The 26,033-nt window shown below is 40.9% G+C and overlaps 1 protein-coding gene across 1 annotated transcript; it reads left to right on the top strand.

Moving 5' to 3' along the window:
- Window positions 1-780: 780 nt before the first annotated feature.
- On the top strand, window positions 781-25,324 carry ADGRF4 (adhesion G protein-coupled receptor F4). The gene is made up of 10 exons (XM_023213076.3): window positions 781-1,030; window positions 10,177-10,285; window positions 11,164-11,218; window positions 13,679-13,830; window positions 15,351-15,602; window positions 16,818-18,197; window positions 20,348-20,389; window positions 20,871-20,930; window positions 21,949-22,005; window positions 24,756-25,324. Exons 2-9 carry the CDS (start codon window positions 10,193-10,195, stop codon window positions 22,000-22,002), a joined length of 2,088 nt encoding a protein of 695 aa, XP_023068844.1. The 5' UTR covers window positions 781-1,030; window positions 10,177-10,192; the 3' UTR covers window positions 22,003-22,005; window positions 24,756-25,324.
- Window positions 25,325-26,033: the final 709 nt, after the last annotated feature.

The raw sequence follows: 26,033 nt of genomic DNA, 5'->3' as shown, positions 1-26,033 counted from the left end.
CGGTAAATATGTGCAATAAAAAGTCCTTTGATTACACAATGGCTTGATATTGGATTTTCCACTTCCCAAATGAGCCAGTTCTTAACTACCGACCTAAATGGAACTGACCCATTTCCATAAACAGCACCTCCTTGACCTTCATTACTATAAAACCCATAACAAAACTGCCTCCTCACTTACCTCTCCTTACTGTTCACATTTCCCCTGGAAATATCTAAATGAGGGTTTGCTTTAGATCTCTGCGGGGAAGAAGACTGTGAGTAGACAACAGTAGAATTGGAGTGTGTGGGACTGTTTGGTGGTGAGCAGAACAATGCAAACTGACTCCCCTGTCCAAAGTCAAATCGTGTGCGTTCCCCACAGTGCCTTCTGTGTCTGAGTTACCACAGCCGTGTAGTGGTTCAGTAAGAACTCCTTGTCCTGGTCATTACAAAAATAAAACAGAAATCTCTCTGTTTCTAGGTTAGGAATTAGATCACAATTTATGCATCAGTTTGTCAGCCAATTTCCTCCAAGTTCAACATCAGAACAGGCAAAAAAACAAAAAAACTATCAGCCTTTAAAAATCATCAAGAGTAGTGACATAACCTTGCATTTTATCACCCTCATTCCAATTACCCCAGTGCAGCAGATGCAAGCAGAGTCTCATGCGATCATCTGAGATAAGGATGAAGAACTGAAAGACAAACAGATGACTCACTTTAATGGATTTGCTTCAGACAGGAGAAACCTGTAATTTCTCTTAGGCGTGCTTCATGGACCCATAGTGGAGTGAATCACAGACTTGCACAAGCCTTGAAACTGTGGGCAACTTTACAGTTCTCAGATCGGCTTCTCTCAACAGGCAGTGAGTTCTCACTGGGCCCCTTGGACTTCCATTTCAAAAATGGAGAAGACAGATCACAGCCACTGACCAGGGACTGTGGGAGGTGCCACGTGATGGTGGGGCAGCATGCTGGGGAGCTGAGCGCTGGCCTTCCTGCCGGGTGATTCTCCACCTCAGGGCTGCTAGATCTGCTTCCTGGATGCCGTGAGTAGATGTCCCACACCAACACGACTTTCCTGTTGAAGAAAGGCTTGTTTTTGCACATATTCCAGAAGGGGGAAATGTGTGATTTATGATGGTATTTTCTGGAATGCTCGATTCTTCCAGAAACTTCTGTAACATGATTTAGAAATTGGCTAGCTCAAGGTTGGAGTATTTCCTAAGCTGCCTTTATGTTTGTTTTTCTTTAAGAGTCATTTGTCAGGCTTTTATGGCTCACTCCTAGGAGTGAAAATGCAAAGTATCCTGTCAGGTAAATGAACTCACTGTCCCCGCATTGTCCCCTTACTTGATACATTTCAATACCTGTCTTTTAGACTGAATGTAAAGCTGGATGTTGTTTTAAAAGCATTCTTTATTAGTTTCTTCTTTTAGTGAGCCTGACAAAGCTGTCATTGTATCAATTTTAAAAAATATCTCTCCAGTTCCTGCCAACACGTTTTGCATCTTCCCTTGTTTCAAGTGGCCAATTCTATACCACTTGAAACTCTATATTCCTTATACTCTGAAGACAGTTGTGAGAGCTCTAAAGTGTTGCATCATTAGGTGCCGTTTGTTTGTTTTTGCTTTTTTTTTCAGTGTCAGCACTCCATGAGCTTTCTTCGTGGAGCAGAGGCAATTGCTGGGCCTATCAATTTCTTTAAAATTTTAGAAGTATCAAGATAGTTGGTGAGATATCTGGATGTCTTCCAACTCTGAAATTATGTGATTCTTGAAACCTATCAGAATCTAAATCCAGATTCCAATTTCTAGAAAAGATACTGGGCTACCAGCAGATTGGCTGGAAGCCATCTAAAATAGCCAGAGATGAGATGTTTCTGATTCTAACAGTTCTTTTCTATCTTGCTTTCCCCCAAGGCTCTATGTGAAGCATTTTGTCCATGGCAAGGGAGAACTGCTAAGGGTAACTAAATAGATTCTACTATTGAGGGCAGAGATATTGGGTCTTAAACACATAAACAACTCGTTTATCCATCTGATGTTATAATCAGAGTTCTAATTACACTACTGGAGCAGAGGAAACAGTTTTAGAATTAGGGGAACAACACACACACACACACACACACACCCCCCAAAATGTGGGTCACTTAACTTTTAGGTTCCTTGCCCTCTAGTTAATCTCTTTGAATTGGTTGTTCTCATCAGACAGTGGTCTGGCCTGGGAGTATGAGGCGAGTTGCCACCTTGAAGACTGGCAAACAAGTGAGAATAGGCGCTCCCTCTTACCTTGTGGTACAGTTCCAGGGAGAGGAACCCTTTGGGAAAGTATGTCCTTGATTCACAAATATTCTTGGCCACTCACCTTATGGTGTTTTGCATGAATAGGTTTGCGAGATCACACCTTCCAAGGCATTCCTTCCTGACTGACTACACTTACAGTTCCCGGCTGACCTTTTAAAATTTTCTTTGGGAGTCCTGATGTCAGGCCGCACTCAGCGTGTTCAGACGGGTAGGGAGTACTCAGTCTGTGAGTACTCTGTCATCCCCTACAATTCCATCTAGCATGTTTCAGAAAGGAGCTCCAGTGTCCAGGTAGACTCACTGTAGTTTTAAATTCCAACTCATTCAGAAAATCTGCTCCAGGTACAAGGAAGATGAGACAAATAGGAGAAGGTGTTTCAGAACAGCTGGGGTCATCTGGGTCTCTCCAGAGAAACAGGATTTTATTAGTCCTGACTTGTGGAGACAGTGTGGAAAGAGACACATGCATTGTTATGACACCCTCTTGTGCCCATGGTGGACATCCCTAACCTGGTGTGGCATTATTTCCTGCTCAATGCGTTCACATAAGGCTCCAGGCAGTACAATAAAGAGGAGGTCCACAGTCGGACTGGCATCCAGGAGCGTTTCTACTGAAGACACCAGGTTCCAAAATCATCTAGAGTTGCAAATGTGCTCACCTGCCCCTCTGAGATAGAAATTTGCCTCATGATTTTAAAGCAAAAACTTCAGATGCTTCAGGTGCTGATGTCACTCTGCAGGGACCATTTCCCAATTCATTCACTGATCCAGCAAACGTTTACCGAGTGTCTATTCTGTGTCTTCTGCTGGGTGCTGAGGATAGAGAAACATCAGGTGTTTACATTCTGACTAGTGACAACCTGACCTTTTTTTTTGTCTATTTCACTAGGTGTGGCCTAATTTCTCTGAGGCTCTGGGGCAAAGAGCACAAATTGTGGTGCTCTGTTGACCCATTGTGATTAGAATTTCGGCAGCAGTGTGAAAGTCGCTGATTACTGTAAACTTGATGGAGAGGTAGATCCTTAGACACATCCCCCCTGGGACAATCAGGTCTAGCTGCGTTTTCCTGTAAGTCTCTGAGGACAGCAAATGTTATTTTCGTTGTAATGACCAGGAAATGTTATCTTTTTCTTTGTGATGAACATGTTAGAGCAGGGAGCCTGGCCTCCATTCAGCAGGCTTGAATTGCTTTTTAGTACTGTGTGATAAACAAAGGTGGATGGTAGTGGGTAATTAACACTTTTATAATCATGCACAGAAAGAGGCGGGTTATGGAAGTGGAGGAGAAGGAACCTGGGACATGACTTTTGCAGGTCCTGAGAAGCTGCCATTCTAGGTGGCTTAGTTGCTTTTATCTCTGAAATAAGTCATCTTGCAAATACCTTGGGAAAGAGATGTGGAGCTGCCCTTATCGAGTGACTAGTATAGAAATTGGAGGGAATTTATAAATAACTGATAGCTCTTTATTTACCTTCTTGCCACAGATAACCTCAGGCAAGAGTTCTTTTGCTTCTTGTTTTCTCTTTCACTTTTTGATTCTTCGTTTCTGAAACTGATCTCTTTCTTTTGGTCACCCAAGCTTTGCTGTGAATGACTTAAAGAGCGCCCCACAGGGACGGGCATTAGGTAGATGCCCACCAAATACATGCGAAGCCTAAGTCTGGATAGATTAATGTGTTTCCCTCCAAGATAACATATTGTGATGGAATTGCAGCTTGGAACTCCCCAGAGCATTTCTGATTATCTATTTATTTTTATTTTTATTTTTATTTTTTTTGAGGCAGAGTTTCACTCTTGTTGCCCAGGCTGGAGTGCAGTGGCGCAATCTCAGCTCACTGCAACCTCTGCCTCCCAGATTCAAGCGATTCAATTCTCTTGCTTCAGCCTTCCAAGTAGCTGGGGTTATAGGTATGCACCACCATGCCCGGCTAATTTTTTTGTATTTAGTAGAGACGGGGTTTCACCATGATGTTCAGGCTGATTTCGAACTCCTGACCTCAGGTGATCCACCCACCTTGGCCTCCCAAGGTGTTGGGATTACAGGCGTGAGCCACTGCGCCTGGCCTAGAATTTCTGATTATCAAGTGAATTGTAAAACCTGGATGAAACAGTCTTCTTACTACAAGAAATCTCAGAACCTTTGATACGTGTTCACGCCTGTGTGTGTGTATGTGTCTGTGTGTGTTGGGGGGAGTTGTGGCAGTCGTGTTACACAGTGTTTCCCAAACTGATTTGGCCATGGAACCCCTTTGTCTTTTATGAGACCAGCGTTCCACAGCAACCCACGTGAGGACACAAGGCCTTGGTCAAATACAGTAGACACCAAAGCTTCCACTGTTTGCTTACTAAAAGTAGAGCAGTCCCACTCCCCGAATTCAAAGAAAATTAGGCCAGTCTATACAAATGCCCTCAAGGTTAAATTTTTCTTCTGTTCCATTTTCTTTAACCTTTTTGTGCCTGCTACAAATGGTTGGCAAACAAATGGTGGATAATATGCATCAACCTCAAACATAAATATGCCTCGTTCCAGCATTATTCTGTCACGATTACTGTTTGCCATTTTTGTTTCCCCTCACTGGGTACTAGAATCTTAATTTAAGTGGTGACATCTCTTCCCAACAAAGTGTTTTTCTGCCTCCATACACAGAGGGTTTATAAAGGTAGGGAATATAAGAGAATACACAGACTGAAAACTAGTTCAACCATTGTGGAAGACAGTGTGGCGATTCCTCAAGGATCTAGAACTAGAAATACCATTTGACCCAGCCATCCCGTTACCGGGTATATACCCAAAGGATTCTAAATCATGCTGCTATAAAGACACATGCACATGTATGTTTATTGCGGTACTATTCACAATAGCAAAGACTTGGAACCAACCCAAATGTCCATCAATGACAGACCGGATTAAGAAAATGTGGCACATATATACCATGGAATACTATGCAGCCATAAAAAATGATGAGTTCATGTCCTTTGTAGGGACATGGATGTAGCTGGAAACCATCATTCTCAGCAAACTATCACAAGAACAGAAAACCATACACCGCATGTTCTCACTCATAGGTGGGAATTGAATAATGAGATCACTTGGACACAGGAAGGGGAACATCACACACCAGGGCCTGTTGTGGGGTTGGGCGAGTGGGGAGGGATAGCATTAGAAGATATACCTAATGTAAATGATGAGTTAATGGGTGCAGCACACCAACATGGCACATGTATGCATATGTAATGAACCTGCACGTTGTGCACATGTACCCTAGAACATAAAGTATAAAAAAACCCACAATATTTATTGCATAATGAAACACACACACACACACACACACAAACAGAAGAGAATACACAATTTTGTTGATAACCTGAACACAATGTAGAACCAGAAGTCAATAAATGGAATAAAAGTAATTTAAGGAGAATATGCTTGGAACAAGTCTGGATTCTCCACGTAGGATAGGATCTAGCATTGGCTCCCCACTCTTTACCAGGAACTGGTATGTCTCTCACCTGGGTGAGTTAGCCCCATAAGGCTCCTGTGTCGAAGCTTCTTCCTTAGGTATTGGCCATGGTTTGCTTATATCCATCTGGATAATTCTCACTGTTCTTGTTATATTTAATTTAATATTTAGGTTTTGCATGCTTGTTCTTTTATTTCCCTCATCCTTTCGGGAGACTACTCACTACATATAGACATGTGCTAGGTGCTGGAGAGATACTATATTTGTATTTACTGAAACTTTTCAGTTTGGAATGTTGAAAAACTCCGATTCACTTTAATTATTAAGTCTTTATCAGTGGTAGATGTAAGGACGTGTGTTTCCTCCATTACGTTCTATAAAATATCAACCACGGATGAATTAGGAGGATAAATTATGTTGCCAAACCTTTTTAGACATTTTTAAATTCTTCATTCTCAGAGTCCTTAAGCTCTTCTCTGCAGAGGACTCTGACTTTTGGCCTCAGCTACATTTGAATTCTGACAGGAGGGATCCCATTCAACTCTTTCTGGTGAGAAGAGAACCAACCAAATTAGGGCCAACCTGAAAACGTCTATCTAATCCATCCCTGCCAATCAAACTGGGCTAAAATAAAAATGCTATGATTCCTCTTGGGTAGTGTCACTGAATATTCTCCCCCAACATTTGTAATAACTGAAGAAAATTTACTATATAAATTATCATCCCAAATGGTATATAGTTACATATGCCAGACTATAGTAACGTGAATGATCAAGTAGCAAATTAATTAATCAAAACCCTCCAGCCAATTGTGCTTAGTTCAAATTCGTGTATTTTATGGTCATGTTTATGATTTCATATTACATATATATTTTATGCTAGTAAATTTTTTTTAATATACATATATGAAATACATCATTATTCAATATTGTTCCACAAAGAATGATTTACAGAAAATATCATAGCTGTTGGATCCTTTACTTCCTGAACACATTCAGGAGCTGTGTGCAACTGGAGGCCTAGCACTAGTTGGAGAGACATTTTTAGACTTCACAAATGACATCACATCATTATGCCAAATGTCTGACTTTCTTTCAACAAGGTTAGCTTTAAGCACAACTCCTATATTAAAGGTAATAGACAGTAAACATGACCCTTCTCCTGAATCCTCAGACAGCAGGTGCTATTCTCTCTCTCTCTTTTTTTTTTTTTTTTTTTTTTTTTTTTTTTTTGAGACAGAGTTTCGCTCTTGTCACCCAGGACGGAGTGCAATGATGTGACCTCGGCTCACTGCAACCTCCTCCTCCCGGGTTCAAGCGATTCTCCTACATCCCGAGTAGCTGGGATTACAGGTGCCCACCACCATGCCCGGCTAATTTTTGTATTCTTAGTAGAGATGGGGTTTCCCCATGTTGACCAGGCTGGTCTCGAACTCCTGACCTCAGATAATCCACCCGCGTCAGCCTCCCAAAGTGCTGGGATTACAGGGGTGAGCCACAGCCCCCGGCAGCACATGCTATTCTTTATAAATGCCTCCCTTCATCTCGTCGTCACCCATTTTAGCGCACATTTCTGACCATGATCTGAAATGTGGAGAGGAATTGGGTTTGCCTTCAGCATTGGTCCTATTATTTGGCCCTGAGAATAGGTTTCTTTTCTCCTTGACACATGTACCCTGTGAAGGAGACTTCAGTATAATCGTGAAGACTAGCGAAGAGAAAGGATTAAAGTGATCACTTTAATGAGAGAAGTGAACAGTCTTCAGCTTGATAATCAAAATGAATCTTATAGTCTGTTTTTCAAACTGCAGGTTACAATCCATTAGAGGCTTGTGAATTAAACTTAGTGGGTGACAACTAGTATTTGAGAGAATGTCAAATAGAATGGAGAAGAATATAAGATAAAACTATTGGACGTATCAGAGTTCTTACTTGTAGGTAGCAAGGATAACTATTTTACATAAAATTTGTAAATATAAAAATTACTTTTTTTGGTTTTATGTATAGACACTGATATACATGCATAGATACATACCTATGTATGGCTGTGCATAGTAAGTCATAATATGAGATTTGAGATCTGTTTTTTATTGTGTTATTGTCAAGTTTTTTTTTTTTTTTTTTTTTTTTTTTTTTTTTGAGACGGAGTCTCCCTCTGTCACCCAGGCTGGAGTGCAGTGGTGCAATCTCAGCTCACTGCAACCTCCTTCTCCAGGGTTTCAGTGATTCTTCTGCCTCAGCCTTCAGAGTAGCTGGGACTACAGGCACCCGCCATCACACTTGGCTAATTTTTTGTATTTTTAGTAGAGGTGGAGTTTCACCATGTTAGCCAGGGTGGTCTCAATCTCCTGACCTTGTGATCTGCCCGCCTCATCCTCCCAAAGTGCTGGGATTACAGGCTTGAGCTGCCGTGTCCGGCCTGTCAAAAAATTTTGAAAGCCAAAGTCGTATATGTGAAACATATGGATACTTTTAAAACAATTTATACTGGTTCTTCTGGTACTTTCTTTAGTGATGATCAGTTAAGCATCTATCCTAGACAATATTCATATTGCAAATTGCTTAGTGTGCCCATTCATCAATTTACGGCCTACATGGTGACTTCTTTCTACCCACACTGTAAGATCATCAATTCTGCATTCATAATCCCAACCCCTATCAAATCCATTACCACACCTTGCCTGTCATGCTGCCATGTTCTCTTTCCCTCGCTCAGACTTGCTCTACCAGATGATGTTGTAAATAAACATACTTTCCCCTCTGTTCATTGGTTAGAAACTTTAAACTCAAAGATAATTTGGAAGCATTCCTGTAAGTGCCTGTGGCTTGTCATCTCAGCTGAAGGCTCACTGGACTCATGAAAGTCCATCTTATGCTTGACGCTACCCAGAAAGGGTCTGATGTCAGATCAGTCAGTTCTGTCTGCTCCCTGGTCACCGATTGCCTTATGGACCTAGCTGGATCAGGGCCTAGGTCATCTCTACTGGATCGTAAGGGAATTTATGTTTGCTGAGGAGAGTCTTTGCCTGGCTGTGTTCACGGAATGCAATGCGTACGTGATCTCTTTTCTCACTGTTGGTTTGACTTGTCGATGTTACCCACTGGACATCTTCTACAGGACAAACAGTATCTTTTATTTCTGTATGCTCAGCATCTGGTACAATTTCTAGCAAATGAGTGACACTTGATAAATGTTGGTTGATAGAATGAATGATCATCTACATTTTATGAAATGGATGAAAAAAACAGGCTAGTTCATCCATAGCAGACATAGATTATAGTATAGCTCTTGCTGATTCTAAAACCAATGATCTTTTTATTTTGCTGCATCTGGATTTCCAGGAATATCATTTTAAGGAACTTTATTACCAATAAGTGGTCTGAATTGCCACTATCCTATATGAAGGTGTCATAGTAATGATCATGATGATGTTGATAAATCTCAACTGTTGTAAGGATTTTTTTTTGGAGATTTGGCCTTGAAAGGTAGAACTCTCAGGAAAAAGGCAAGAAACAGAGATATAGCAAAAGAATAGAGAGTTATCTTCCTGTGCATCTAGTTTATCTGTATAAATAGTTTATCCATTGCTAAGAGGGAGTCTCAGAGCTTGCTCTGGTAGCAGACAATTGGGTATATTAATTTCACTTTAAGTTACTTGTCTCCATATTCCTATACGAACAGTACACTATAGGGCAGTGGTTCTCAACTGTGGGAGATTTTTCCTCCAAGGGCACATTTGACAACAATTGAGGGGGCATAGTGAGTGCTACTGGCATCTATTGGATAGAGGCCAGGGATGCTGCTAACCATCCTACAATTCACAGGATAGCCCCCAACAGCAGAGAACTATCCAACCCAGAATGTCAATAGCACCATCACAGAGAAACCCTGTTATAGAGATGAAGAATGGCTATCCAGCTGGACCATCTGGGTTGAACTCGTGGCTCTACCACTTTTTATCAGAGTGATGTTGGGCTCATAGTTGCTCAATTCTTTGTCCCTTACTTTCCCCAGTGATAAAACGAAGATAGTAATAGCATCTTACATCATAGGATTAAATGAGTTTATAAAAGACAGTGCTTAGAACAGTTATTGGCAAATAGATATTTTTGATAAATATGACTATTACGTAAACTTGTTAATTAAATAATAAGGAATGATGCTTTGGTGAAACTACATCCTTCCTGGTTCTTCCATCATTCTATCTTCTTCTGTAGAAAAGTTAACAGTTGAGAGAAATTAATTTTTTTCATACATTTTAGCTGGCTTGAAAATAGATATTGGTGTGCTTTTCCAGGGCCGGCTGCTTTGGTGTGACTATCTCAGAATATCCAGTGGGTTCACTAAGGAGTTGGTTAGCCTGATAAGTATTATTAGTTGCGTGAAGGTATCACCTTCAGATGGATATGCCTTCTTTCTCTATTGCAGGTAAAGATCCTCATGTATGAAAATGAAGTCCCAGGCAAGCATGATTTGCTGCTTAATGTTCTTTCTGTCCACAGAATGTTCCCACTATAGATCCAAGATTCACCTAAAAGTAAGTTTGAACTATTCCTATGTGATCCGAAGAGAAATCTCTCAGTTGCCCTCGATGGCAAGACTTCTGATAAATAAGATGCCATTTTAAATACATTTTCAAATGGTTACAACTTTACTCTTGCTGATAGTAACTTTCTAAAGAAGGGAACAAAGAAAAGCTGAGAGGTGGCAGGGACTTGCCTGGAGAGCAAAAGTACAGTAGAATAATCACTTTGCAATGGGAAATGTAGATAGAATGTAGATAGACTGCTGCTGAGAGAGGAAAGTACTCGCCTGGCAGTTGAGCAATGGAGAGTCAGATCTTAATTTTGTTCCCCAGTAGTTGCATAAGTTGTTTCACTTTTCTGAGTCCCAATTTCCTTATCTATAAGATGAAGTTTTTAAAGATATTATTTATAGATCTTTATGGATATAAGAGATTTGTGATTCTATTATTGTGATCTAGTGATTATTCCTAGTATCTGTTCATTTCTGTCTTCTAAGGATCTACAGTGTCTGGTGGACCACATTAACTTCATTTCATCCTTACAGTTAATACAGGCAGAGAACAGATTAGTGGTTTAATTCTCATGTGTGTTCTGTTCTCCCTGGATGCTTAAACTTCTTGAAAGATGTATCATCTTTACTAACTTCACCTAGAAAGGCCAAGTGACCACCATCAAGGTTTTATCCCTCATCGGAGGGCAGTGCATTCTCCCTGTGCTCTCACCCACGTTTCCTTCAGCAAGTTCCCACAATACCAGCATGTGGATCTGCTGCAGTTTTCTTTCTAGTCCTGAACGCATTTTCTTTTCATATTCACATGGAGCCTCTCAGCTGAGATGAGGGAGCAGAGCCCCACCGTAAAGAGGACCTTTGGGAATTTATATTTTTCAGGCTGGAGATAAACTTCAAAGCCCTGAAGGGAAACCCAAGACTGGAAGGATCCAAGGTATGTGGCTATAGAACAGTCTTCATCCATTTGAAGACAGGGAAGAATAAAGGAAGGGCACTGGTGTTGCAAACTTGTCCCCATACCACAGGCTTTCCAACTGAATAGCAATCTCCAGTAAGTTCTCTATGCTTACCAGTATGCATAGATTTTCTTACATTTATACCATTACCAGTGGCACAGTCAATGAAGGGAGTTATCAAATATTCACATATGCTGTAGAATAGTAGAGAAGTGCACATCTCCAAATCCCAAAGAGAAATCTGTTCAAAGTAATGAGTCAACAGGAAGCAGAAAAGGAAAGGGGACAAGATTATTCCTTCCTTCCTTCAAAGAGATTTTCAGGGTGCTTAAATGTATGCAACACTCTGGTGCTGAGAAGTCTATTAAAGCACTGTTAGATGGACATCATGGGTGATGAGACTGGTTACTCTCAAGAAGTGAGAAGTAAACTAAGGGGGTAATCACTAATAGTACTTCAGTGAAATCATGTGGTTCCCACTCACATAGTGGGGAGTAACTGGATTCTACACGATCATGGCCAGGTGGCAAATATATCCTTATTTGTGGGTGAGAAAGGAAAGCAGAGAGAAAGGTAGCTAACATTTACAGGGCATTTAAGACAACTTGGATCTAAGTGTTGTACAAGATGCTGTCTCAATCCATATTTATAACAACATTATGGCATCATATTCAATCTATATGGACGAAGAAACTGAGAACTACTCTGGTTAATGAACTTGCAAAAACTGATGCAAATTTTGCAAGCAAGTTTGATGCAAATTTTGCAACAAGGTTTGGCAAAGTTTGTTTCCTTTCCCAGTGAATGCAGTCATCACAGAGCTGTCCAAGCCACAAAAAGGTGACTCGCATGTAACTGGTCACCTCATTTTATTGATTTGAACACCCTAATAGCTCTCAGCATCATTTACTTTCCATTCCCCAGCTGCTATCTTAAGGCAATTCTCCTGAGAATATTTCAACAGGCTCATTCTTCCTATCCAAAGCGACTTCACTGTGACCCATGGGAAAAATTTGGCCTGCCACTAGTTTTGGTAAATAAAGTTTTATCGGAACATAGCCATACCCATTCATTTACATATTGTCTTTGGCTGCTGTCACACTACAAAGGCAGGGTTGAGTAGTTGTGACTAAGACCCATATGGCCTGCAAAGCTGAAAATATTTGCTCTCTCGCTAGAGTTACCATATTTAGCAAATAAAAATATAGAATGCCTGATTAAATTTGAATTTCAGATAAACAATGAATAATAGCGCATGGATCATACAGACACTGAAAACTTATTTGTTGTTTATCTGAGCATTTACAGTCATTTATTATTTGCAGATTCTATATTTGCAAATTTGCCTAATGCTGAAATTTATCTGTAATCCCTAAATCAATACTCACAGTGCTTTTGTGGTCATTCACAGACATGCAGAGAGCAGCAAAAAATTGAGTTGTCCAGTGCATATGTTTTCAGCAGGAGCTGGACAAGGTGATGTTTTACCTTCTTGTTCTAGCTCTCCTACTACACAACTGTTCTTTCCTAGTCTACGCAACATCACAGTTTTTTTTTTTTTTTTTTTTTTTGCATTTTTGTGCTTTTTCTTGGTGATTTTGCTGTTTAAAATAGCTCCCAAACATACTGCTGAAGCGCTGCCTAGCATTCCTAAGCCAGAAAAGGCTGGAATGTGTCTTATGGAGAAAATGCACATGTTAGATAAGCTTTGTTCGGGTATGAGCTACAGTGCTATTGGCCTTGAGGTCAATGCTAATGAATCAACAATATATATTAAATAAGGTATCTTTACATAGAAACACACATTAAAGAGGTCATATATTGATTAGTTGATGAAAATGCTGTAAGCAGAAGCTTGTAGGACCCTAATCTTATATTACCCTGGGAGTGATTGTTCAGAACACTTAGTGTTCATGGTGACTTTATAGAATGTAACTCCTGTGGATAATGAGAATCAACTGTGTGTGAAAATAAAATTGATATTTAACTGGGATTCCCATATTTTATCTGGCAACTCCATTCACGTGTTCCTTGACATAAAAGTTTATGGACTCCTGGTCTATCTTATCATCAATTATCTTTCAAAAACAGGTCCAATTATGTCTTCTGGTAACTCCCACATTAGCGCAGCATTCAAGGCCCTGCGTGAGTTAACCCCTGCTTTCCTTCCTACCCTCATCTCTTGCCACTCCCCCTTCAGGTGCTCTGGACTAGTCTTTCTGAGTGATGTGAAATTCCCCTTTCCACGTGCTGTTCACTCTGCCTGGACACCAGCTTCACAATCTACCTGGCAGCTCTTACTCATTGCCGTGGACCCAGTTCAACGTCACTTCCTCCAGGAAGCAATCCAAAAATCTCCAGAATGAATTTGATGCACGTGTCAGAGTATGGAAATCCTAACCGGGCTCCTGTCTCTCTCTCTTTTTTTTTTTTTTTAGAGAAATGCTATGGACCTTGCATCTCTTCTTCCAACTGCAGCCAGCCCTGTGCTAAGGACTTTCGTGGAGAAATAGGATTTACATGTAATCAAAAAAAGTGGCAAAAATCAACTGAAACATGTACAAGTCTTTCTGTGGAAAAACTCTTTAAGGTGATGCATTCAAAAGTTATTGGTGACAGAAGTCAATCCCCCAGGAGAAAATGAGGCATTTTTAGTGTGATCTGTTCAGCATGACAAAAAGTCTCAGATCTGCAAAACCTACCGAGTGGGTTAAATTTAGAAAAATCTACAGAGTGGGTTAAATTTGTTTCTTGACCTTCTTTCCTTACCCAAACTCTCAGGTACTCTCCCTCCTCTCCACATGCTCTCTATTTCTACCACTAAGAAACTTTTCTTAAAAAAAAACAAAAAACAAAAAACAACAACAACAACAAAAAAACAAAGATATGAAACTCATTTACGCTATGGTGCATATGATTGCTTAGAGGTTACGTTTTAGCTCTAATGGTGGGTTTGTATGCCTCTTGTGACAATCAGTTAATCAACTAAATGTGTCTAAAATCAAATTTATTTTGATATCTCTTTTTTGTTTTTGAAATGGAGTCTTGCTCTGCCTCCAGGCTGGAGTGCAGCGGTGCAATCTCAGCTCACTGCAGCCTCCGCCTCCTCAGTTCAAGCGATTCTTCTGCCTCAGCCTCCCAAGGAGATGGGACTACAGGCACCTGCCACCACGTCCAGCTAATTTTTGTATTTTTAGTAGAGATGGGATTTCACCATGTTGGCCAGGATGATGTCCATCTCTTGATCTTGTGATCTGCCCGCCTGGTACTCCCAAAGTGCTGAGATTACAGGCGTGAGCCACTGTGCCGGGCCTTGATATCTCTTTTTAATACTTTCAATCTCTTGACCAAAAGAGAGGAGAGATGTGTGCTCTATCTAGAGGAACAGAAATTGAATGCATACACATCCAGTTAAAGTTAAAATCTCTTTTGTATCCTTCCATGTAGCAACTGTTATCTTCTACCTCCCCTGCAATCCCATGGAAGAACATGGATCTCTGCATTTTCTAAAATTTTAACAGAGGTTTTACAAGGGGATTGCAGCTGGCTTCTCTGTCACTTAGCCTAGGTAATCACATAGAAGTCCTTGCAACTCTGGTCACACTCAAAAGTGAATGAAAGGAAATAAATCACTGCTTTTCCTTATTCAAAGTCACATTCTGAGTGAGTCTAGGTAAAAGAATCAGAAAATGAGCAAATCACCTCTTCTCACTAGTAAATTCTAAAGTCCAAAATTGTAATTCCTTAGCGTTCTGTGTTTGACCTGCCAACCTCCCAAATCCACTCCCCCATGGAATTCCATGTGGCTCTTCTTTCCCTTCTCTGTCGAAAATTATCTTGTTATAATGCTTGAGTTAAAAATCAATGTCCTGAAAGCAAATTCCAATAGTAAAGGTCAATATCCTGGTCTCTGCTAATTCAAGCGAAATCCTCTGCCTCTTTCTGACCCCACTGTATCCTCTCCACCCCGCTCTGCATCAAATCCACTTTTTAAGACTCTGCTTCTTCATCTGCCTTCCCCATGTAGATTGTTTGTGTTTTAGCTCCTTTAGTCTGACACATGGTAGGTACTTAATCATTTTTTAATGAAACTACATTTGTTTTAAACAGGACTCAACTGGTGCATCTCGCCTTTCTGTAGCAGCAGCATCTATACCTCTGCACATTCTAGACTTTCGAGCTCCTGAGACCATTGAGAGTGTAGCTCAAGGAATCCGTAAGAACTGCCCCCTTGATTATGCCTGCATCATTGATGTTGTGAAATCATCAGAAATGACATCTGGAAACATTGCATTTATAGTGGAGTTATTAAAAAATATTTCTACAGACTTGTCTGATGATGTTACTCGAGAGAAAATGAAGGTATTCTTTGTTAATAATTAAAAAATGATGTTTCTCTTAAAATTTTCATTTGAATACTTTCAAATGTACTTTCCAGGGCAAACACTACAGTGACAGCAACCATCACAGCAACAGCAGGCATTTCACTTCAGTTTGGGATATTGATTCATTCTAGTTTATGAAAGTTTTCAAGGAGTTAAAACATTGTGAATACCTATCTTTGTATACACTTCACATTTTCAAGAAAATGTCACATAGTCTAGTGATGGCAGTGAGCAAGATGGAGTGTACCTTTCTAAAACTATGTTCTTTAGAACGGGGGTCCCCAACCCCCCGGGCAGTGGATTGGTACCGGGCTGTGGCCTCTTAGGATCTGGGCTGCACAGCAGGAGGTGAGTGGAGGGTGAGCGAACATTACCGCCTGAGCTCTGCCTCCTGTTGGATCAGCTGCAGCATTAGATTCTCATAGAAGCAGGGACCCTATTATGAGCTGCCTATGAGATGGAGGTAGGTTGTGTGCTCCTTAGGTAAATCTAATGCCTGATGATCTAAGGTGCAACAGCTTCATCCTGAAACCATCCCCACCTCCGCCGCCCAGAGTCCATGGAAAAATTGTCTTTCATGAAGCTAGTCCCTGGTGTCAAAAAGGTTGAGGACCACTGCTGTAGAACATAACCATTCTGAGAAATGTTAATGGAGATTCCGTTTTTAAAAGGGAGATCTGTAGCACATCAGTTGTTGGAAATTCTGAGTTAAACAAAATTAAGCAGATTTCTGTACGGCACAACTTGTCAGAGCGTTTAATGTCCTAATGAACTTTGGAATTCTTTGTAAGGCAGGGGGAGATAGGGACAGGGTGTGCAGTCTTTATCAAGCTTGGATGACCAGAGAACATACCTCCACTCTCCTCCATTAAACAATCATTAAAATCTAATGGGAAACTTGAGTTCTACACACACTGCAGTCTGAAGATGCTGCCCTGGGTGCAATAATAAAGCAGGTAAACCTTAGTTGTGATTTTTTTTTTCTTTTTTTTTTTTGCGTTATTTTACTTTTCTTCTCTCTGTGTGGCCTTACTAATGTGGGATTCTAATACATAGGGAATTTGAAGAGAAATATGCCAAATAAGATTGGGTAACTTGATCTTTAGAAATTTCAGATTTTAGAAATCAACTTTGTACAACAGTGTGTAAATCCTTAGTATAATGTTCACCTTTCTACCTTTCTCCATTGCAGAGCTATAGTGAAGTGGCCAACCACATCCTGGACACGGCAGCCATTTCAAATTGGGCTTTCATTCCCAACAAAAATGCCAGTTCGGATTTGTTGCAGTCAGTGAATTTGTTTGCCCGGCACCTCCACATCCACAATAAATCTGAGAACATTGTGAATGAACTCTTCATTCAGACAAAAGGGTTTCACATCAACCATAATACCTCAGAGAAGAGCCTCAATTTCTCCATGAGCACAAACAATACCACAGAAGATATCTTAGGAATGGTACAGATTCCCAGGCAAGAGCTAAGGAAGCTGTGGCCAAATGCATCCCGAGCCATTAGCATAGCTTTCCCAACCTTGGGAGCTGTCCTGAGAGAAGCCCACTTGCAAAATGTGAGTCTTCCCAGACCGGTAAATGGTCTGGTCCTATCAGTGATTTTACCAGAAAGGTTGCAAGAAATCGTACTTACCTTTGAAAAGATCAATAAAAGCCGCAACGCCAGAGCCCAGTGTGTTGGCTGGCACTCCAAGAAAAGGAGATGGGATGAGAAAGCATGCCAAATGATACTGGATATCAAGAACGAAGTGAAATGCCGCTGTAACTACACCAGTACAGTGATGTCTTTTTCCATTCTAATGTCCCCCAAATCAATGACTGACAAAGTTCTGGACTATATCACCTGCATTGGGCTCAGCGTCTCAATCCTAAGCTTGGTTCTTTGCCTGATCATTGAAGCCACGGTGTGGTCCCGGGTGGTTGTGACGGAGATATCATACATGCGTCACGTGTGCATCGTGAATATAGCAGTGTCCCTTCTGACTGCCAATGTGTGGTTTATCATAGGCTCTAACTTTAACATTAAGGCCCAGGACTACAACGTGTGTGTTGCAGTGACATTTTTCAGCCACTTTTTCTACCTCTCTCTGTTTTTCTGGATGCTCTTCAAAGCACTGCTTATCATTTATGGAATATTGGTCATTTTCCGTAGGATGATGAAGTCTCGAATGATGGTCATTGGCTTTGCCATTGGCTATGGGTGCCCATTGATCATTGCTGTCACCACAGTTGCTATCACAGAGCCAGGGAACGGCTACATGAGACCCGAGGCCTGTTGGCTTAACTGGGACAATACCAAAGCCCTTTTAGCATTTGCCATCCCGGCGTTGGTCATTGTGGCTGTGAATCTCATTGTGGTTTTGGTTGTTGCTGTCAACACTCAGAGGCCCTCTATTGGCAGTTCCAAGTCTCAGGATGTGGCCATAATTATGAGGATCAGCAAAAACGTTGCCATCCTCACCCCACTGCTGGGACTAACCTGGGGTTTTGGAATAGCCACTCTAATAGAAGGCACTTCCTTGATGTTCCATATAATTTTTGCCTTGCTCAATGCTTTCCAGGTAAGTTCCAAGAGAGAGACTTCTGTGTTACTCTGGCTACACCACAAAAAATGACTATGATCTGAAATTATAGAACACAAAATGTTCTCTCCACTTCCTTTTATATCTTAGGATTATTTGGCTACGGCATCTCTGACTGTTGATTGTTAAATTGAATTTAGCTGACCAGGGTGGTTGGGTGGAAATCTCCTTCCTTCTTTCCTCACTGATCCACCTGTATCCCTACTAAAGTTTCAATCTTAGAAGAAGCCAATCTTCACTTATAGAGGACTATTGTTTGGTCAAGGATATGTGAAGCTACATGTTATGCCTGAAAACAGGTACATTTTTTATCCTTTCTCCAGTGGTTTGGGAATTCAGTGAAATAACAACCACTTTCTATATTATGAACAGATGGGCCTTGCCACTCACTTTGGGTGTTAGCCAGTCAGGAGTTCTCATAGCCCTTCCCTGCTAGTCACATTCGTAACATGTGAGAGCTGTGAAATGAGAAATGAGTTAGAAATGAGATTCTGGTCCAACCCATTCATTTTATAGGTATGGAATTAAAGCCCAGAATACTTATGGGATGGGCACAGGGTCACCCAGCTAACAGCTATCTGTTTATAGAAACAGATCTTGCCATATGTTACGTGATCTTGGGAATGACACTTTCATCTGGGCTTCAACTTTCTCATCTGTAAAATAAAGAGAGGCATCTAGAATGATCTCTATTGTCTTTTCCTACTCCAACATACTGGGTTTGGCAAGATTGTTCCTCTCAAAGTTGTTTTACTGTCTCTTGGCTACTAAGCTTACACTTTTGGGAGGCTATCATTGACCAGACTGCTTTTCATACCCACAAGTAACAGAAAATTTGATGAGTCCATTTTCTTCATTATGCTTTTAATCAGAAGTTGGCCAACTATGGCCTGCAGGCTATTTTTGTAAGTAGGGTTTTACTGGTAGCCAGTCATGCTCATTTGTTTACAGTTTTCCTTTGACTGCTTTTGAGTTACAACAGCAAACTTGAGTAGTCACAGCAAAGACCGTACGGCCTGGAAAGCCTAAAATGTTTACTATTTGGTTCTTTGCAGTACAATTTTTCCCCACTACTGTTTTAAATAATATAACTAATTAAACAGCAAAGTATTCCTATTAACATGTCAGTATTATTCTGTTTAAAAGCATGACACAAAATAGAAAGCAGCCTTTAAAGAAATGCCAACTCAGATCAATTATATATCTTACTCATAATTCTATAATAACTAAGGAGCACACTTATTCTACTCTTTCTGTTGCATTGCTTTACAGTGAAATCTTTGACATGAGGGATTTTTTTTTTTTTTTTAAATCAAAGACTCTGGGACTTTTGATAAATTTCCCCACTCTTAAAGTTACTCTGGTGAGTAATGATCTCATCCTTCCTTACTTTGCAACTTAATTAAATCCCAGGAAATTTTGCTGTGTATTTCTTTTTCAGTTCATTTGTGTTTCTCTCTTCTTGACAGAAAAATACCCAAATGTTTCTAGTTATATACATTTCTCTTTTCTCAACAAGCTCTCCCTGTAACTTAACATCTAAAATTTCAATCTGATGAGTGTTTCTTCACCAAGAACTCTCCTTAGATTGATTGTGAAAAGACCCTAGCCTTATAAATCTCTGTAGCATTCTCTTACTTTTATGTAGAAATGTTTTTTTTTTTTTTTTTTTTTTTTTTTTTCCACCAGCTTAGAGGCCTTGGCTGTCTATTTACTGACTTTTAACTCCAACTCAAAGTAGACTAGAATATAAGTTTCGTTTTCTTAAGACACCTTCCATGATTGTGATTTTGAATTATGAGTTTCTGTCACATGTTACGGTCATCATGAGTAGAAACAGCTACCTCTATATTTGGGAAGAAAGTAACATAACTGTCCTACATCTATAGTCATTCAATAAATATCAATAACCCTCCTGCACATTCCTGTGCAGGCGATGATCCTCTTCCAAGGGTGGGGGCAGACTCAAAGGAACACCCATCAGTGCATTATTATCTGCATTAGTGGAAACTGAAGTTTCTAATGTCCAATAACTGCCCTAGGAGGTATCTAGAAGAGTGGTATGAAAATAACAGCTGAGATATTTTTCGAAAAACCATCCCTCATGAGTCTGTTGAATTTTGCCACAGGGTTTTTTCATCCTGCTGTTTGGAACCATTATGGATCACAAGGTAATTTGAATTTGCTTCCTCCTTATCAATGATTTTCATGTGGCTGGGGGAAGCAGGAGGATGAAGCAGTTTTGATTGGAGAGCATAGTCCAGGGGAGTTGAGTTTGTGAGGATGGTTTGAGGAATCAGCTGTGAAAAGGAAAAAAAAAAAACAAAATCAAACCAATATTCTGTCATTTCTTGCTCTTTATCAAGTCAACAGGAGGCTCTTTATCAAGTCAACAGGAGAAGTATTGCTGGTGAAAAGAATGGAAATCATAATCACAATTTTAATGTTAATACCAAATCCGAAATCTAATTATAACTACATACTAGCTTTTATCCAAATCTTGTTACTTGCCAGTCACTATGCTAAGTCCTCTGATATTGCTTCTGCCAGGGTTACTGGTCTTAAAGTTTCAGGACAGGCATCTGAGCCCTGGTCATTCTGTTGTTTCTTCCAACATCTGTGAGGTACTTCTTACTGTCGTTGCTTCTTTAGATAAGAGATGCTTTGAGGATGAGGATGTCTTCATTGAAGGGGAAATCAAGGGCAGCTGAGGTAAGCCTTCCCCTTTTAGTCTCAGCCCTGGAGGGTCTGTGTCCTCACCAGTTATGCAGAGACAAATACCGTAGCTCAGTACTCAGGATCTGCGGGCAAAGAGGATCAACAGAGCATACTTCATTCATTTCTTCATTCGATAAATTTGGAGTATTCTGCTAAAACTGAAGGTCAGCGGAATATACCCTTCAAGAGAATACTTCATATTGGATGTATTTCAACTTGACATTTGAACCCATCAAGATGGGACAACATGAACTCAGGATCATAGATTTGTAAAATGTGAGAACTGTGAAATGACAAATGAGTTAGAAATGAGATTCTAGTCCAACTCATTCATTTTATTTAGGTATGGAAGTCAAAGCCCAGAATACTTATGGGATGGGCACAAGGCCACCCAGCTAATCAGTAGCAGAATCACAGCAGGGAATAATTGGCATTAAAATCTCTTTCCATTCTCCTTGAGACTCTTTTGAGTAAACCATACTCTCTTGGATTGGAGTATCTGTATTTACAGATCTTGAAGACTTTGAGCTTCGCTATCAGTCTCTTAAAGCACCAAGTAAAATTGCTGATACTACTTTATTAATTAGAAGTTATTTGTTTAACTTACAGATTCACATTAGGAGCCCCTTCCTTAAAAACAAAAACTTTTTGGATACATTGATAACTACCATTTATAGTTAGATAGCATTGAGTGTGACTTTTAGTATCATAGTTTATCTATTCTAAGGTAGGCATTTTCTTCATCTGTTAATGTTTCTGAAATTGGAATGTATCTTATATTCAATGGCATGTCATAGTTTAAGTGGAAAGTTTTGTTTCTTTTTATTTTTAAAAATAATGATGTAGCTTACACTTCAATTCAGTGAAAAATGATAATTTAGTTCTGTGTAGCTATATCAATGTGGGTACTCCTTTTCATGTATTCATTTTCACATGTTTATCTCTAGAGAGGGATATACATTTAGTCAATATCATTACTCAATACCACCACTGTTATTTTTCCCCCACTTAGAATGCATCATTAAGCCCAACCAATGGATCTAAATTAATGAATCGTCAAGGATGAAATGTGAGTATTAAAAATACAAAGAGAAATTTCACCTGCAATTTGTATCAATCTACCAGTGCCCCTTGTGACCACACAATTGCCTGCTATGTGATGCCAGAATGAGGTAGGAGGGGAACAGGGGGACATATTTTTCAGAGAATGGAAACATCTTGATTGTCTAGCACATAAATGAAAGTATGTACATTTTCTTTAAAACCTATGTCATCTCAGCTTACATGACCAAACCCATCACACCTGCTGTCCACAGTACTCACATACCTTAATTCCATCTTGTCAGTGAGTAGTAACACTCATAATAGCCCCATTGTTGAAAAAGAACACTTGATTGATTGGAATCACAAAGCAACAGGTCTGTCTTTCCTAATGAAGTGGAATCCAGAATCATTCCTAAGTGGGTGTGGGTGGGTTGTGGCAAATTAGCTACCTACTCAGAGCCAACCCCTGAGACATATTTCTACACAGGTGAAACCAGGGGAGAGCACACATTAGGCAGCCAGGAAGCAGGAGAATAAGTCACAAAAATGGCAGCCAGAAGCCTGAGAGGTACTGGGGGAATGTGGGCAGGGATGATCAACCTTGGGAATGGTTTTGCTTGGAGAGGTTTCATGGCCTTTCTGCATTGTTATAGAAGAGTCTCAGACTTTCAAACAAAATACCATTTGGCAGCAGCCACATCCTTTTTATATTTCTTTCCTTTTCTGAGTCATGGTCCATATATTGAGCAACGAGCCAAAACAAGGGGTTGAATCTCATGGAACCAAAGACACTCTGAGTTGGAGAAACCTTTAAGGGACATCCACGTTACAGACCCTGCAAACCGTATGCTGTGCTGGTATGGGAGGTACAGTCCCAGGGAGAGGGAGAGAAAGGAGGAGGGCTCTGTCGTATACATGGAGTGGCATGTGTGAGTGCTGGGAAAATGGGGAGAGGAAAACATAGGCCTGTTACCCTTAATAATTGTCCTCATATTTGGAATTTTATAGGAGAACTTTACAAAGGTTGATCCTCCTGCTCGCTGCCCATTTCCTAGTCTGTCAGCTTCCTCCAGGGTGAAACATCGCTCTAACGTTTCTTAATTTGCCACTAATAGAGAGTCACTAATTCAAATGACCTATTAAAAGCACAGCTGGCCTTTCTATTAAGGTCCTAATTAAACAACCGCTTGTTTTAGGTTTATCAGACTGTCTCAGGTGGAGGAGGCCCTGCCTTTGGGGGATACTGTGTCCAGCCTTTCAAGGGAAGAAGTGCGTAGTGAAGGCCTTATCTCCAGCTGGTTGGGGATCCTTGGTTGGCTGTAGTCCATGTTGGAGAAACACAGGAGAAGGCAAGATCAGGAGCTACACTAACTAGGGTTGGGGATGTACAAAGGAGTCTGCCAGTATTAGAAGGAAGTCCAGGAAGGAGGTGGAATGCCCTTACAATACTCCATGATGAAGACTTCACGTAATTCTCTAACTATCAACTTGCACTATTTTTGAAGCTATAAGAGGTAGGCGAGGAACTGAGGACTGGATTCTTTGAGCATATCCCTTGTAGGTGGCTCTGTGCCTATTGAATTTTCTCAATATTGGGTCCTATGCTTTTCACATCTGGACTCACATGGTATCAGAAGGGCTCTATAATCACAGCTGGCATCATGGTAGACCGTGTTGAGGACCCAACAAAGATTACAGTACAGGGCTAAGAAATTCACACTAGATCATTCTTCAAAGTCCAGAGTGGAGAGTAGCAACACCAGGGGGGTCCCTCAGCAGAGAGAGGGGCCCCATGCACAGGGTTCAGGGCAAAACCCCAGGCACACTCGGGTTATTTGGTAAGCACCAGGAGTGGTGGTGGTCCAGGGCAGGGCTGAACCATGGGGGAAGGCAGTGTTCCAGACCTTCACCAAGAATACAGGATTGAAGGCTGACCTGGTCTCAGTCTCTCAATCTGAGAAATGGGTTGAGAGGTCAGAATTGGACTTGCAAGGAGAATTGAGGCTTCCAGTGTTGGGGGACCGGTCTCATATCCCAGTGAACGCAGGTCAGAATTGTTCTTAGAAACAGGGTTGAGATAGGTCTGTCAGGTGGTCCCAGGGTCAGGAAAGGAGGACTGCAGAGGTGGAGAAACAGGGAACTTAGCTTTGGGTATAGATTCTCATTGGAGGACCCCATCCTGGGAGGCAGGGGAGAGAGGGCCACAGCATTCTGTTGGAGGCCACAGCTCCACAGCACCCTCTGTTGTTCATATCAAAGGCAGGACAAGCAGGCTGTTAGAATCCAGGGGCACCAGGAAGGCTGTGTTTTCCTCCAGTGTCTTCCACATATTTGTTTATGCCTGTTTAGTGTTGGTTTATCACTAAAAGGATACAGAGTTTTTCACTCCACAATAACAAATGAGACTGGTTGAGCAAATACCCTGAGGGAAGCAACACGGTTTACAATGTAAATTCACAGCAGCAGAGGCATTCTAGAATCCAAGTTCGAACAGCAGAGGAGGAGGGAGGGCACTGAGCACCAAGTTTAGGGTGGAAGGAGCAGCCCAGGGAAGGCAAAGGCACCAAAAATTGCAGCTGAGAGCATCGCCTTTTTACTGTGTGACCTTGAGGAAATTACTCAATGGCTCTGTGCTTCATTTCATCTTCTGTAAAGCAGAGTTAATAATAGTACAGGCCTCCCAAGACAGTTTCAGGATTAAATGAGCTAACACATTAAAAACCCAATGCAAGCTGTTATTCTTGCTATTACTTGTTTTTCAACCATATTTCCCAGGCTGCCCCGTTTTTGATGGACGTCCTGAGACCAAGTGAGGAGATTGGGAGAAAGAGGACATGGAAAGCAGGCTGGAGTGAGGAGGAATGGTCATGCTTCCTTGGAATACTTTCTCTTCTTGTCAGGAGTGACTCCAAAGCTCTTGGTCTGCTGAAGAAAAACTGAGGATATCATTTGCTGACTGAGCTTTAAGGAGGGAGATTTATGGACCCTTTGACCTACCCGCGCCCTGCAAGAGGCTGGCTTCTTGGTCAATCTTGGCTAGATTAAGAGTCAACCTGCAAGCCATTTTATGGTCTCCTTGGCCAGCCTGGGGGCTGTGGGGCCCTGCTGGGCTTGGTCGTCTTTCACTCTTGAGGCCTGCTGTGTGGCTCCATAGCTCAGTCCTCCGTCACTCTGCGTGGATCTTGGGTACTGTAGACAGTGAGGGTTAGATCCAATTTTAGGAGTAGGGTTGGGGGTGTGAGTGGGAGCGTGGGGTGGCAGGAGGAACAATGAATCTGCTTTGGAGACAGTTAAGTCATGGTACGTTTCCTAAAGATAGGGAACAGAATAAAAGTAAGAGAACTGTTTTTTTTTTTTTTTTTTTTTTTTTATACTTTAAGTTCTAGGGTACATGTGCATAACGTGCAGGTTTGTTACATATGTATACCTGTGCCATGTTGGTGTGCTGCACCCATCAACTCGTCAGCACCCATCAATTCATCATTTATATCAGGTATAACTCCCCAATGCAATCCCTCCCCCCTCCCCCCTCCCCATGACAGGCCCCATTGTGTGATGTTCCCCTTCCCGAGTCCAAGTGAGCTCATTGTTCAGTTCCCACCTATGAGTGAGAACATGCGGTGTTTGGTTTTCTCTTCTTGTGATAGTTTGCTAAGAATGATGGTTTCCAGCTGCATCCATGTCCCTACAAAGGACGCAAACTCATCCTTTTTTATGGCTGCATAGTATTCCATGGTGTATATGTGCCACATTTTCTTAATCCAGCTATCACTGATGGACATTTGGGTTTAATATGCTGATTTTTTTAGTCTATTTTAGACCTTGAGTAAACTAATTTAGCTTCTGGGATCTGAGTTTCCTTATTTGTGAAACAGGAAAAAAAATATTCTTGTAGGTATTACTATTTGTGTGTTTGTGTCTACCTGCATGTGTTTGTGTTTGTGTGTGTGTGTGTGTCTTTTAAAAATACTATATATAAAGAAGATTCTGGTTGTTATTTTAGACATAAAAATGAATATATGTACCTTTCACAACTTGCTCATGTGTGAGTTC

Source organism: Piliocolobus tephrosceles, chromosome 5 (assembly GCF_002776525.5).
Source record: "Piliocolobus tephrosceles isolate RC106 chromosome 5, ASM277652v3, whole genome shotgun sequence".
In the NCBI taxonomy this organism is placed as follows: Eukaryota; Metazoa; Chordata; class Mammalia; order Primates; family Cercopithecidae; genus Piliocolobus; species Piliocolobus tephrosceles.
This window is presented reverse-complemented; position numbering and strand designations above follow the sequence as displayed.

Excerpts from the sequence above, each read along its gene's own strand:
- ADGRF4 (XM_023213076.3), top strand. The coding sequence starts at position 10,193 with ATGAAAATGAAGTCCCAGGCAAGCATGATTTGCTGCTTAATGTTCTTT. Across the intron at positions 13,831-15,350 it reads CTGTGGAAAAACTCTTTAAG|GACTCAACTGGTGCATCTCG; the intron begins GTGATGCATTCA and ends TGTTTTAAACAG. Across the intron at positions 20,931-21,948 it reads GGAAATCAAGGGCAGCTGAG|AATGCATCATTAAGCCCAAC; the intron begins GTAAGCCTTCCC and ends TCCCCCACTTAG.